Below are 12,053 nucleotides of genomic sequence, written 5' to 3' on the forward strand. Positions count from 1 at the left end.
AGGAAACTGCTTGTCATCCTCTTTATTTCCCTCTTTGGAAGTGACCTTGTGGGGAAAAGCAAGTAACTCAAGGCCACAGTCCTATTCACTTTTTACTTGGAAATCCCATTGAACAAGTGAAACTGACTTGGAAGTAAACATGCCAAAGAGTGGGCCACCCTTGCTGCATCAGCTGGTGAGAGTGTCAATGGAATGGAGCACTCGTTGTTGTTATTCCAAAGAGTTCCGAAGGGCCAGGTGAGGATCCTTCCCATGCTGGGGAATTAATATCTGAATGCCTGTTAATAAGCTAAAAATGAGCCACTGCAAACCTCACTTAGCTATTGCTTGAGATGCCTTGATGTCATATTATACAGCCATGAGAGTGCTGTATACTATAGCCAGCATGGAGTTTTTGCATTCCGCAATGTTAAACTGAAAATACCCCCATGCCATTCTGCTGTTTCCCATAAGCTCATTTCAAAACAAAAACGTACAAAACTTATAGTCGTGAACTCAGAAATGCTTGCTTAACAACACTTTAAATTTTCATGGTGATACACGAATCAGTCAAAGAGAATCAAGCGTTAAAAGTGTAAAAAGAGAAAATGCACCCAGACCTCTGCTGGACTTTTTTGTGTTCTCATAATTGGTTGAAAATAATTAAAAATCAGTCATGTTCACAGAGTACCTGTTGCCGACCTTGCCCCATACTCTGACCTTCACCTTCTGCAGTTTAAGAGTTACAAAAATGCCTGGCTGATTTTTAATTAATTAATTTGATTAATTAAATTAATAGTTAATTTAAGAAATTTAACATTAAAGTCAATGATAACCCCCAACATGCTCAGTAATAACCAACTGTCAGTGTCTAAAAGACAGACTCACAACTGCTTGGCTTCGCTAATCAGGGGGCCACACACATGCCAGGCCTTGATTTCACTTTAGACTGTCATGGCTTCCCTCAAAGAATCCCGGGAAATATAGCTTATGAAGGATGCTGAGAGGAGACTCCTATTCCCTTGACAAAGTTCCAGTGGCCAGAGTGGTTTAACAGTCAGCCACTCTGATTGAAGCTCTGTGAATGGAACAGGTCATCTCCTAGCAACTCTCAGCACCCTTCACTAACTACACTTCCCAGGATGCTTTGGGAGAAGCCATGACTGTCTAAAGTGAAATAAAGGCCTGGTGTGGATGTGGCCAGGGACAGCTTTGGTTTAAATTTGGGTGGGAGACTACATGTGCCTGCTGTAGAATAAAAAGGTGGGGGAAAGGCTGAAAGAGAATGGGCTAGATTTTATCGTAATTGTTTTCAGATTTTTAATGTCTATTATATTTTTATGCCTATTTTGTACGTCGCCCAGAGTGGCTGGATAGCCAGCCAGATGGGCGACTAAGAAATTCAATAAATAATAAATTAATAAATACTGTTCACAATGTTTTCCTTGTGGAAGGGAAAGGGGTTTCCCCTCTGCCCAGTGCCCACCCACCCAAACTCCTCCCCACCCTGCCCCAGTCAGTTTCATCTATCCTAAGCATGATTGCACAGGAGTAAATGCCATAGAACTCAAAAAGCATGCAAATTATCAAACCTCTCCTCCCCTCCCCCTCCCCCTCATTCCTCTCCCTCTCCCCTTCATCTTGCCCCTCCCTTCCCCTTCCCCTTCCCCTTCCCTCCTTCCCCCTCCTCTTCCTCCTTCCTCCCCTTCCTCCTTCCCTCTCCTCTCCCCTCCCCCATTGTCAGTTTTACTTTTACTAACCATGATTGCATGGGAGTAAATCCCATTAAACTCCATAAGCATGCAAATGATCAGACCTGCCTTTCCCCTCCTTCCCATCTCCTCTCCTTCCTTCTCCCCTCCCCTCTTCCTCCTCCCCTGCCCATTCCAGCCGTTCCTCCCTTCCACTTCCCCTCCCCCCCCGGTCAGTTTTGTCGGAACGCCTCTCCCGATATGAACCGGCCCGTACACTACGGTCTACTACGAAGGCCCTCCTCCGGGTTCCGACTCATAGGGAAGCCCGAAGAGTGGTGACAAGATCTAGGGCCTTCTCAGTGGTGGCCCCCGAACTATGGAATGGTCTCCCCGAGGAGGTGCGCCTGGCGCCGACACTATCATCTTTTCGGCGCCAGGTTAAAACCTTTCTCTTCTCTGAGGCATTTTAATTCCTGTTAATTGTAAATTATTATATTTTGATTTTAGACTGTACAGTTTTGTGTACAGTTTTGTGTTATTTTTATTGTATTTTTAATGTTTACCGCCCAGAGAGCTGTTGCTAGTCGGGTGGTATATAAGCTTAAATAAATAAATAAATAAATAAATAAAATATGCTAAGCATGATTATGCAGGAGTAAATCCCACTGAACCTAATGCGCTTACAAATGATCAAACCTGCCCTCCTCCTCCTGCCTGCTCCCATCCCCTTCCTCCCTCCCCATCCCCTGTGGTCAGTTTCACCTATCCTAAGCATGATTGCAGGGGAGTAAACCCCACTGAACTCAATAAGCATGAAAATGATCAATCTATTCTCAGCAAACTTGCACAGGATCCCATTTCGTACCTCCAGGATTAAAAAGCAGAGAAATTCACTAATAGGCAAAAAACCTTGCGGTTTAAGAACGTACCTATAGCCAACAGATATTTCTATCAAACTTTAATAAGCAGGGAAATTGGGCAGCTATAGTGAATGCATCAGGGGAGCAAGAGACCTGATCTCCTCTCTGAGATATTGGACTGCCCTACAAATTTGTCAAAATGCAAACACAATTTGGGTTGGTCTTTCACAATCCAATCCACTTCCTGTGAGGCTTGGCAGAATTTGATAACATGTGCCTCTGAGCATATTGTGAGTGGTGGCCACACCTGCAATCAGCCCAAATAATAGAAACAAGACATTTACTGTGCTGATCTTGTTTTAGCAGGGAGGAAAAAACAATATTAACACAGTTGATATAGTTCAGATAGTTACTTTAAATATATTTGATTTGATTTTCAATTTTAGTGAAGTTTCCTTTACTAAATCTTTTTCTTTTGCTTCTGTTTCTGTGAATATGTGAAGTACAGCAACCAGAGCTTGGAAAAGTTACTTTTTTGAACTACAACTCCCATCAGCCCTAGGCAACATGGCCACTGGATTAGGCTGATGGGAGCTGTAGTTCAAAAAAGTAACTTTTCCAAGCTCTGACAGCAACACTTTGCAACACTAAAAAGCTCCAAACACAATTGTGGAATAATGGCATTGACTATTCTACTGAATAGTTTCCAATGGACATGAAGAGTAGTGCACAAGATAAATCAGTGGGAAGTGAAATATATTCTAGCAAACTTCTAGGTGTGCTTGATGTTTTTAATTGGCCATGCCCACTTTTCCTTAAGTGGAGTGGTTTAAGCATAGCAGGCTGAAAACATGTATCTTGGCAGGACAAGTTTGTTTTTTCAAACAGCTAGATTAATTGCTTAAGTAGCATCATATTGTAATCAATCTAATTTTACATCAAACTGTAGTTTCAGATTCAACTGTTAATGCACCCAAAATAGAAATAGCGCATAACCTCCAGTTTGAACACAAAAGGCTGTCTTCACCATGATATGACATTGACCAATAAAAAGGCTTTGAAATTAATGAAAATAAATTTGACACAGATTTGTAGGATGAATAATGAGAGAAATATAATTTTCTAGGTTAGATTCTGTGTAGAAACAGTAGTAACACAGGAAAGACACAAAGTAAGAACACCAACAAAGATACAAAAACGTAATTCTCCCTCTTTGGAGATGGCAGGTGTTGACACAAGATCAGCACGGCACATGTCTTGTTTCTATTATTTGGGCTGATTGCAGGTGTTGCCACCACTCACCATATGCTCAGAGGCACATGTTACCAAATTCTTCCAAGCTACACAGGAAGTAGATTGGACTGTGAAAGACCAACTCAAATTGTGTTTGCATTTTGACAAATTTATTGGACAGTACAATATCTCAGAGAGAGGGTCTGGTCTCCTGCTCCCCTGGTGCATTCACTATAGCTGCCCAATTTCCCTGCTTTTTAAAGTTTGATAGAAATATCTGTGGACTATAGGTATGTTCTTAAACCGCAAGGCAAGGGTTTTTTGCCTATTAGTGAATAACATTAATGAGCTGAAAGGAAAAAGCAGCCACAAAATGTCGCATCTTAGCTGCTGCCAGAAGCTGAACTTTACTTTAGCTGAGGTAAAACTTCACAAAGAGCCAGTGGAATGGAAAGCTGAATTTAATGTATTAACTAAAAATAACTGGCCAAATCCCAGGCCGAAAGGATTTGGGTCAGAGATATTTAAAATAGTCATAGGAGATGGATTTCATAAGCGCCTTGTGAAGATTTGGGGGGGGTTCAGTCTTCAAGCTTAAAGGTTCTCTCAAGCTTATTTATATCTTGCGATGTTGACTTAAAACACAAGCCTGTAAGTTGTGTTGTGAACTGAGAAGGAAGTAGAAGGGACAAAATGCTGAAATTTACCAACACACTGGAAGCTTAATATTGAGTAAGTGCAGCGGGGATTGCTCCCAGGTAAGCAGGTGCAGGATTCCAGCCCTCATTAAAAGGTGTGTGCTGGCGGAGAGCGTCAGACCGAATACCTATTTGCCAGCAATCAGGCCAGCCATAGGACGTGTTAAAAACAAACTGTACTGGCCAAGGTATCATTCCCACCCTAATTGCCTTTACTGGAGGTTGGCAAAAGGGAGCATGTACTGTGTTAGTTCCAGAGAATGAAAGGGGCTGAGTATCACAATTACTATCCTTTCAGGAAGCGCACTGAAATACATAGCCATGCTGGGTTTCCAAACTAATAGATAAAGTGGAAACGCTTGGCTCCTAGGGTCACTGAAGATGCATGTGAAAATCTGTTGCTATTTAAACCACTGTCAGTGACTATTTGATATGCTAAGAGCTTATTAGTCAGGTGTTGTTAGTAAAGTGCTCCCATTATGTTTATAAAATAGATTTGGCTGCAAGCTGCGAATTTAAATGACTTCATCTCCTTCTGTTCTTTGTCTTGCCTGAGGAAGAGTTCAGGGAAAGCTGAAACCTTTGATTCTCACCCACTCCACCACCCCACCCTACTCCCGCTCCAACAACACAAGCCGGCCTGAATGGAAGATGCTATCCTCTTGTACTCCTCCTTAACTGCATTTGTGTATCAAAGGATGCAATTGATGAGAATAAGAAAAATGTTTGCATACCCCTTCTTGAGCACAGGTTTGAGCATTTCTCAGAAAAAGTCTCTTTGGGGTAAGGATAAAACTGGGGTGAGGAATCAACATATCCGCAAGTTGCTCCTGGATAGTTCTGGTAAGGTTCTGCAAAAGCTGTGGGATGTCTTGAAGTTTCAAGTGTTCCTTCTGATGACCTACAGAGAAAGAGGGATAAAGAGCTGACACCTTACACGCTACCTTCTTTAATTTGATTTATTTTACTTAAGTGATTTCTATGCCACTTTTCAGGGTCATGGATTCTTCCATATATTCCCCCCAATACTCCATTTATCATTGAAATTCTGCTCTATAATCCTCTGCTATGTCAGGCCAAAAGGGTAGTAACAAGGAGTGGAATGCCCTTCTGGTTAGATTTACCACATCCCAACAGTTCTGGGGAACCTGGCCTGCCTAATTAGGGCTCAGAGGCCTCCCCATTTGGCCCATGAGGCCATTTTGACCAAGCCATGCCTACCCGCCCTACACTCAATGTGGCTCCCTGCTGATCAGCAGCACCTGTAAATCCCTGTGCCTTTGCAAGTGCTGATCATCAGCTGATCATCAGTGCTTGCAAAGCCCTGTGCCTTTACTTGCTTAATTTAAATGTTTCGCCTGATATCATGGTCATGCCAGCAAAGCCCAGAATTGGGAGTAGAGGGAGAGTTCCATTTTGAATGAGAGACCAAGCTCGTAATCATTTTGAATTTTTTTACCTGGAAAGTGTATCCCTTTGAGTTCTTCCTACTTTAACACACGAGTGGTTTCTTGGTGGTGGTTCCCCATTTGCTGGGTGCCCTCCCTGGTAAGGTACATCTGTCTCCCTCATTATTAATATTCAGGAGCAGAGCTTGGAAAAGTTACTTTTTTGAACTACAACTCCCATCAGCCCCAGCCAGCACATGCTGGCTGGGGCTGATAGGAGTTGTAGTTCAAAAAAGTAACTTTTCCAAGCTCTGTTCAGGAGGAAGTTGAAAACAGTCCCATTCATCCAGGCATTTTAATGGCTGAAATATACTGTTCCTGGCAGCATTTAAATTATTAGCTTTGGGTGTGTGTGAGTAGTATTAGATGTTTTTATGTTATTTTTAATTGTATTGTTTTGCTACTTGGTTGTTACCCTGGGCACCCTTAGGAGGAGGCGTGGGTAGAAATGAAATAAATAAAATAATAAATTTAACATATAAAATCAAATTTAAAGGTGCATGTGTGGTACAAAAGCCTTTGGACCCATTTGCCTGCAATTTGGCAGCATTCATATTCAGGGGCACCTCTCGCATGTTTATAATTTTCAGACCAATTACCACAAACACTTGGGGAAATTACTGTTCCCATTTTCACCCACCACAAAACTATAATGGTTGCCCTTGCAGGAAAACCACTGAAGTTATCCTTCTGAAATTTGGGAAGATTCATGCTCTTAGAAGGGGCAACTTGTCTGCAAATGAAATCCAATTCCACCCCCAAATAAAAAAAACTAACAATTTTTCATTTAAAAACTAATAAAACACTAAAGGTGTCCAACACCAATGCCCCTGAACATAGTTGGCTGTAACGTGGCAAGCTTTATCCATTTTGGAAGGGCTAGTATGCCTGCTAATTTCATCCACTTCTGCTGAAAGGAAGGAAAAAGAGCTGAAGTGGACAGCTCACAAAACACCTCAGACGAATGCAAGCTGTTTTTCAAAGTGCCAAATCAAGGTCTGAACTAAATCTTGTGTTTGGAGCACCCGCTCCCATTTTTAGGAGTTGCTGTTTTTGTTGTTTTGGTATTTTTGTGATGTTGGTATCTTCTGATGACCATTTCATGCATTTTGTGGATTTGGTTTTATTGCTATTTATATTTATTATTTAAGCTACTTTTAGTTGTTGTTTTTTGGGGGGTTGAGATGGGACCAAGTTATAAGCTTTTAAAATGTATGTATTTATTGAATGTCAGTTAGGCTACACTCCAAGCTCCCCTTTATGCTTGGCTGTGTGTGTGTGTGGGAGTTCTGTGCACTTCTGCCACTTCAGCTGGCCTCCTGTAGGCCACTGCTGCAGTGCTGCTTGCATCACTTTGTCAGTGCAGAATTTCCCCGTTCACCCAAGTGGGTGCAAGTGGGGTGGAAGGGCTACCAGCAGTATCCCTGCCAGCAAAGCCTGGTACAGAGTCCCAAAATGGGGTGCTCTGAGGACAGGGGAAAGACTGAACCAGCCTGGGATCTACTGGATCCTGATCTGCTCTCAAACTGGTGGTGGCCAGCACTGGGCCTGATCACTACACCAGCCTGAAGTTGGTACAGCGATCAAGACCAGTCTGCCCCTCCCCACACCAAACTGTGCTACTGCAAATGGCTAGGCTGCAGATGTGGCAGCAGTACCTCCGTAGAGTCTTGGCAGTGGCAGCTTTGGATTGCAGTCTAAGGGCGGTATCTTACTAAACAGATTCACTAGTGCAAGGACTTCCTCTTGTGTAACAGAACTTCCCCCCCCTTCCCAAATCTGCTCTGGAAAGTTGGGGAATAAACCCAGAACAGATTTAGGAGAGCACAGGGGGTGGTGCACGGGGAGAGGAGAGGGAAGTTCCTTTGCACAGCCAGAAGTCCTTGTGCTAGCAGATCTATGTAGTTGGATACCTCCTCAAGTCTGGAGCATGGTAATATTTCTAGGGAGCAAAAATAACAACATTCCCTTGATAAGTGCTATTAACATATCAAGTGAATGTTATTTTTGCTCCCAAGAAATATTACCATGCTCCAGACTTGAGGATGCTATTAACATGAAAAATTTCTCTTCACTCTGAATAAGACAGTCCTGCATAACCAGGGCTTCAGGAGGAAAAAGCCCCCAAATATTAAGAAGGTATTTACATCAGCAATTTTTCTCCTTTCCACAATGGCTGCTATTCTTGCCCAAAGTTATCTAAATTGTATAGTTACAACAGCCCTGCCAACTTGTCTTCAAAGTTTAGTGTGTTACTATCCATAACTCTGCCAGACTGTTATTGGTTTTCACTTAATGTTCCTGGGAATTCTGTTTTTTTTATGCTTCTGTCTCTCAGCTAGCTTTACTCATTCAATCACATTTTATAGTCCTAACATCTTTTGCATTCATCTGTTCTCACTGGCACAATTACAAGTACACAAATTCACTGTAATCTGAAAACATTAATTACTGTGGTCCTGCATATGAGCTACTTTCACCAATTATTAGTGTCACCCACTATGCCTCTAGCTTTTCCCTTTTAATTGATTCTCTTCCTTAACCTTTAAGGTTGTGTGTGTTGTACACTGAGCAGCTGTACAACATAAGCTGAGTGATTTATAAGTCTTTGTACTAAGCCGAAAACAATCCCTTGGACACTAGCAATGCAGCTGCTTCCCTCTTTAACAAGCTGCTTGCCAGAAAATAGATGCTCCACAAACTGAGAATATGCTCTCTCCCAACATTTGTGTTGGTTGGCTCTATTTCCACAACCTCGATGACTTCTCTTCTCTAGAAAAAATAGGGTTCCTGGAAAACTTTGAAATTTTCTCCTTTATAGATGCTGACTTTTTAAAAAAAAAAAGTCTAATGCATTAAGATAATGTGGCCCCATTAGTGGATCATTTTAATTGTAAGGAGAGGTGGGGCATAAATATTTTAAATAAGTAGACTATTTGCATCTAAATGCATGTTCTCATGAGTGTAACATGGTGGCAAAATATAATAACAACTTTGCATTATGTTATGTTGGAATATTATTATTATTATTGATGATGATGATATGTTCTCAAATGATTCAGCAACCCCTTTACAAAAGGGAGGCAAAATGCAAGTGAGTGCCAGTTTATGTGTGTGCCTAGGACTGCAGCCTCCTTCTAAGTCACCTTCACTCATAACAATGTAACCCTTTTCACTAAGTAGAACTATTGTAATGGCATACATGGAAAGATGTTGGAGCAAGTTGCCACTCACTCTCCCTGGTTACATCTTTTTGGCCTAGATATCATCCATGATTAGGAATGGGAGAATTGAGGCACAGAGAATAGGCACCATTGTGGATATTTCGCTCCCCACTTCGTGACTATGCCCCATTTTCATTTTTAAAACTTACCTTTCATTTGATGGATATGGTGGTCTACTTCTTTCGTCAACATATCGGCTGGACCTTGGAATCCCCCTCTGTCTGTAATCTTTATCTCGATGAGGTCTCTCAGAGTGAGCCATCTTCTGTCTTGCTGAAGTTATCTGTCAGCATAGCAAACACAAATCTACTTCTAATTTTCCTGATTCAATTTGTTGAATGACTAGCATTTGCAAAATAACATTACACCTATTACTCAGTAAGGAAGACAATATTGCCGGGGAGGGGGGTAATTCCATGTAAGCAAGTTGTAACTTTAATTTTTTTTAAAGGTTGCAGTGTCATGTGTGTTAGAGCGGGCAGAGGATCTGCCCAGCTTTCAAAGGCCAAAAGATCCATGTAGAATGAAGCTGTAAAAGTTAGGAAAATTTTAATGGCAAAAACCAGAGATATATAGAAATAAATGAAGACATTCCTGTTTTCTTTTAAGAGTCAGCAAAAACCCATAAGAGAAGTGAAAGGAATAGAGATCTCTATAGCCAATCCTAAAACCATTCTTTTAAAGTGTTTAACATTCATAAGTAATCATATAGAACAATAGTTCCCAAGAATATAGTTTGTTTTATTTCAGTGTCTGTACCTTTCCCCCAGGAAAATACAGTTAACCCAAGTTTACTTTCAGCTCTCTCTAGTTGTAGATTTTAGCTCAGCCAGGTAAAATCTTCTGCAGGCTGGTTCACACATACACATAAATAATCTGATTGTCAGCTAAATCATAGCTAAATCATAGCTGAATGTGTGAAGTAATTCAACTGAAAAGCATTGTGCTTGAGGCCACACAAACCCACATGTGACAGTCACACTTAACAATGCTGCAGTTGTCAAAACTGTTTACTCATGGTGGTTAAAAGCTATTCCCCCCCACTTTCCATTTTTCTTTTTGCACTTTCCATTCTTTTAACTACCATAAGCTATAAGGGAGAGTTAAAGCTTACCACTCTTGGCACTGTGGAATCTGAGGAATTGTTCCATTTATGCCCTTTTGAGTTTTTCTATTAAAAGCAGATACTAAAAACAAAAAGGATGTGCGCTGCATCAGGAAGACCACTTTGAAAAGGGGGGGAGGAGCAACCCTACTTCCAGCCACTCCTGTTCTCAGGGACACCTGCTTCATCCGCACCACTGTCTTGCCTCTTTGCAGCGTGGGAGAGCAAGTTCCTACTCTTCAGATGGCCAGATTTTGACCAGAGGGCTTCCGTTATGGAGTAACTGCTTTAAGTGGCTGCTTAAACTCAAGGCACGTGATCATGATGGGAGAAGCTACACCTATTGGAATTCACTCTTCTTACACAAGAATGTCAAGAACGCTATCCTGCCTGGCATCTTCTGGATCCTGGTTGCAGGCTACTCTTTCTCAAGTCAGTCTGCAATAGTCTTCCTCCCAAAGTTCGATTTCTGACACAATACAGGTCAATGTTTTTGGGGGGAGATATTTCAGCGACTTCACATTCTCTCTCCCCTCCAAAAACCTTGCTGAAACTGTGGTAGGCAGTCACAGTGGAAGGAGGCAGAAGATTGAAATGGATCCCAGTTCTGTGGACCAGTGGAGTGTCCAGTTTTCTATCATGGGGCAAGGGCTGGTACTGAAGTCCTGAACCTCAAGGAGGGGAGGGACTTAGGGTTTGGGGACCCCTGCTGTAAATCCATGCTTGCCTCACTGCACACAGGCGCGCGCACACTGTCCCTGCTGACTTATTGGTACATCTCCCCCCTTCTCTATTTCCCAGCTGTTTACCTCTGGGGCTGAGAAGAGTCCTGTTGGAGGTCCTTCCTTCTTCATCAACACGCTGAAGTTCTCAAGAACTTTGTTCCATGCCTGAGGTTCGTGATAAGAGGATTCTGGCCGAAACTGCTCAAGATCCCTCTTTATTTTTTCCTGTGCTTTTCCCCTGAAGACAACCACGGCTGCATTTCCTTGTTTCTCTCGGCCTCTGAGAGAGGGAGGGGGGGGCTGCTGGGCTGGCAAGCGCTCGCAGGTAGAAGCTCAGCTGAGACTCTGCCCCTCCTCCGATGCCTCAGATCTTGGGAAGAGTCGGGTTTCCCTTTCCGGCGAGCCCAGTTTCACAGGCTCTCAAAGTAAAGAGGAGTGACCTGCTGAACCTGAAGCCCGCAAGGGGCGGGGTGAGGAGGACTGAATAACAAAGCAGCCACTAGGAACTGTGAAGGTGAAGGGCGTCGAACCGGCGGGATGCTGGAGTGAAACCGGCCATGCCGAAGAGGGGCGGGGCTCTGGCACCTTTCATAGATGCGTGCGAGAGGCTCGCTTCGCTATTTACGGGTAAAACAGATCTCCAACCATCTATTGAGGGAACGTGGCCCTCTCAGAGGGACAGAGAGCGAGCAAAAAAGGAAATGTGTTGGTTATTTGTTTATGAACTGCGTTCCACCAATCAGCCGAAAGCGATTTAACAACAGTAGACTATATAGTATCTTTACTAATACCGATAAACATCCAGAAATTCTTACTTTTTCTGCTGTGTTATTTCCTAGATGGGAAAGGGATCTCTTGAGACAAGAGATTTAATTAGATGTATGAAATGGGATAGGACTACAAGTCCCCCAACAAATCCTAAGCACAGATCTTCAGGAAATGTTTTCTGTCACCTGCATTTATAAAGAGGCGAATGAGACATGCTGGAGATGTAAACCACCAAGTGCTGATATGCTTCATACAATCTCTTCCTGTCCCAAAATAATGACCTTTTAGGCAGTTATAGTAACAGAATCAAAGTAACAAC

General features: G+C 42.5%; 1 protein-coding gene across 2 annotated transcripts in view; it reads right to left on the reverse strand.

The window, feature by feature from the left end:
* Positions 1-11,531, reverse strand: part of LOC133364281 (MARVEL domain-containing protein 3-like) — a 28,585-nt gene extending 17,054 nt beyond the window's left edge. The window contains exons 1-3 of one of the 2 annotated variants that reach the window (XM_061584744.1): positions 11,051-11,531; positions 9,286-9,419; positions 5,199-5,365 (exon numbers count right to left, since the gene is read on the reverse strand). In XM_061584744.1, coding sequence (XP_061440728.1) covers positions 5,199-5,365; positions 9,286-9,419; positions 11,051-11,095 — 346 coding nt within the window. In that variant the 5' untranslated portion in view covers positions 11,096-11,531. The remainder of the gene's footprint in view (positions 1-5,198; positions 5,366-9,285; positions 9,420-11,050) is intronic. The other variant, XM_061584670.1, reaches the window with a different exon arrangement.
* Between the last annotated feature and the right edge of the window lie 522 nt (positions 11,532-12,053).

Source organism: Rhineura floridana, chromosome 1 (assembly GCF_030035675.1).
Source record: "Rhineura floridana isolate rRhiFlo1 chromosome 1, rRhiFlo1.hap2, whole genome shotgun sequence".
NCBI lineage: Eukaryota > Metazoa > Chordata > Lepidosauria > Squamata > Rhineuridae > Rhineura > Rhineura floridana.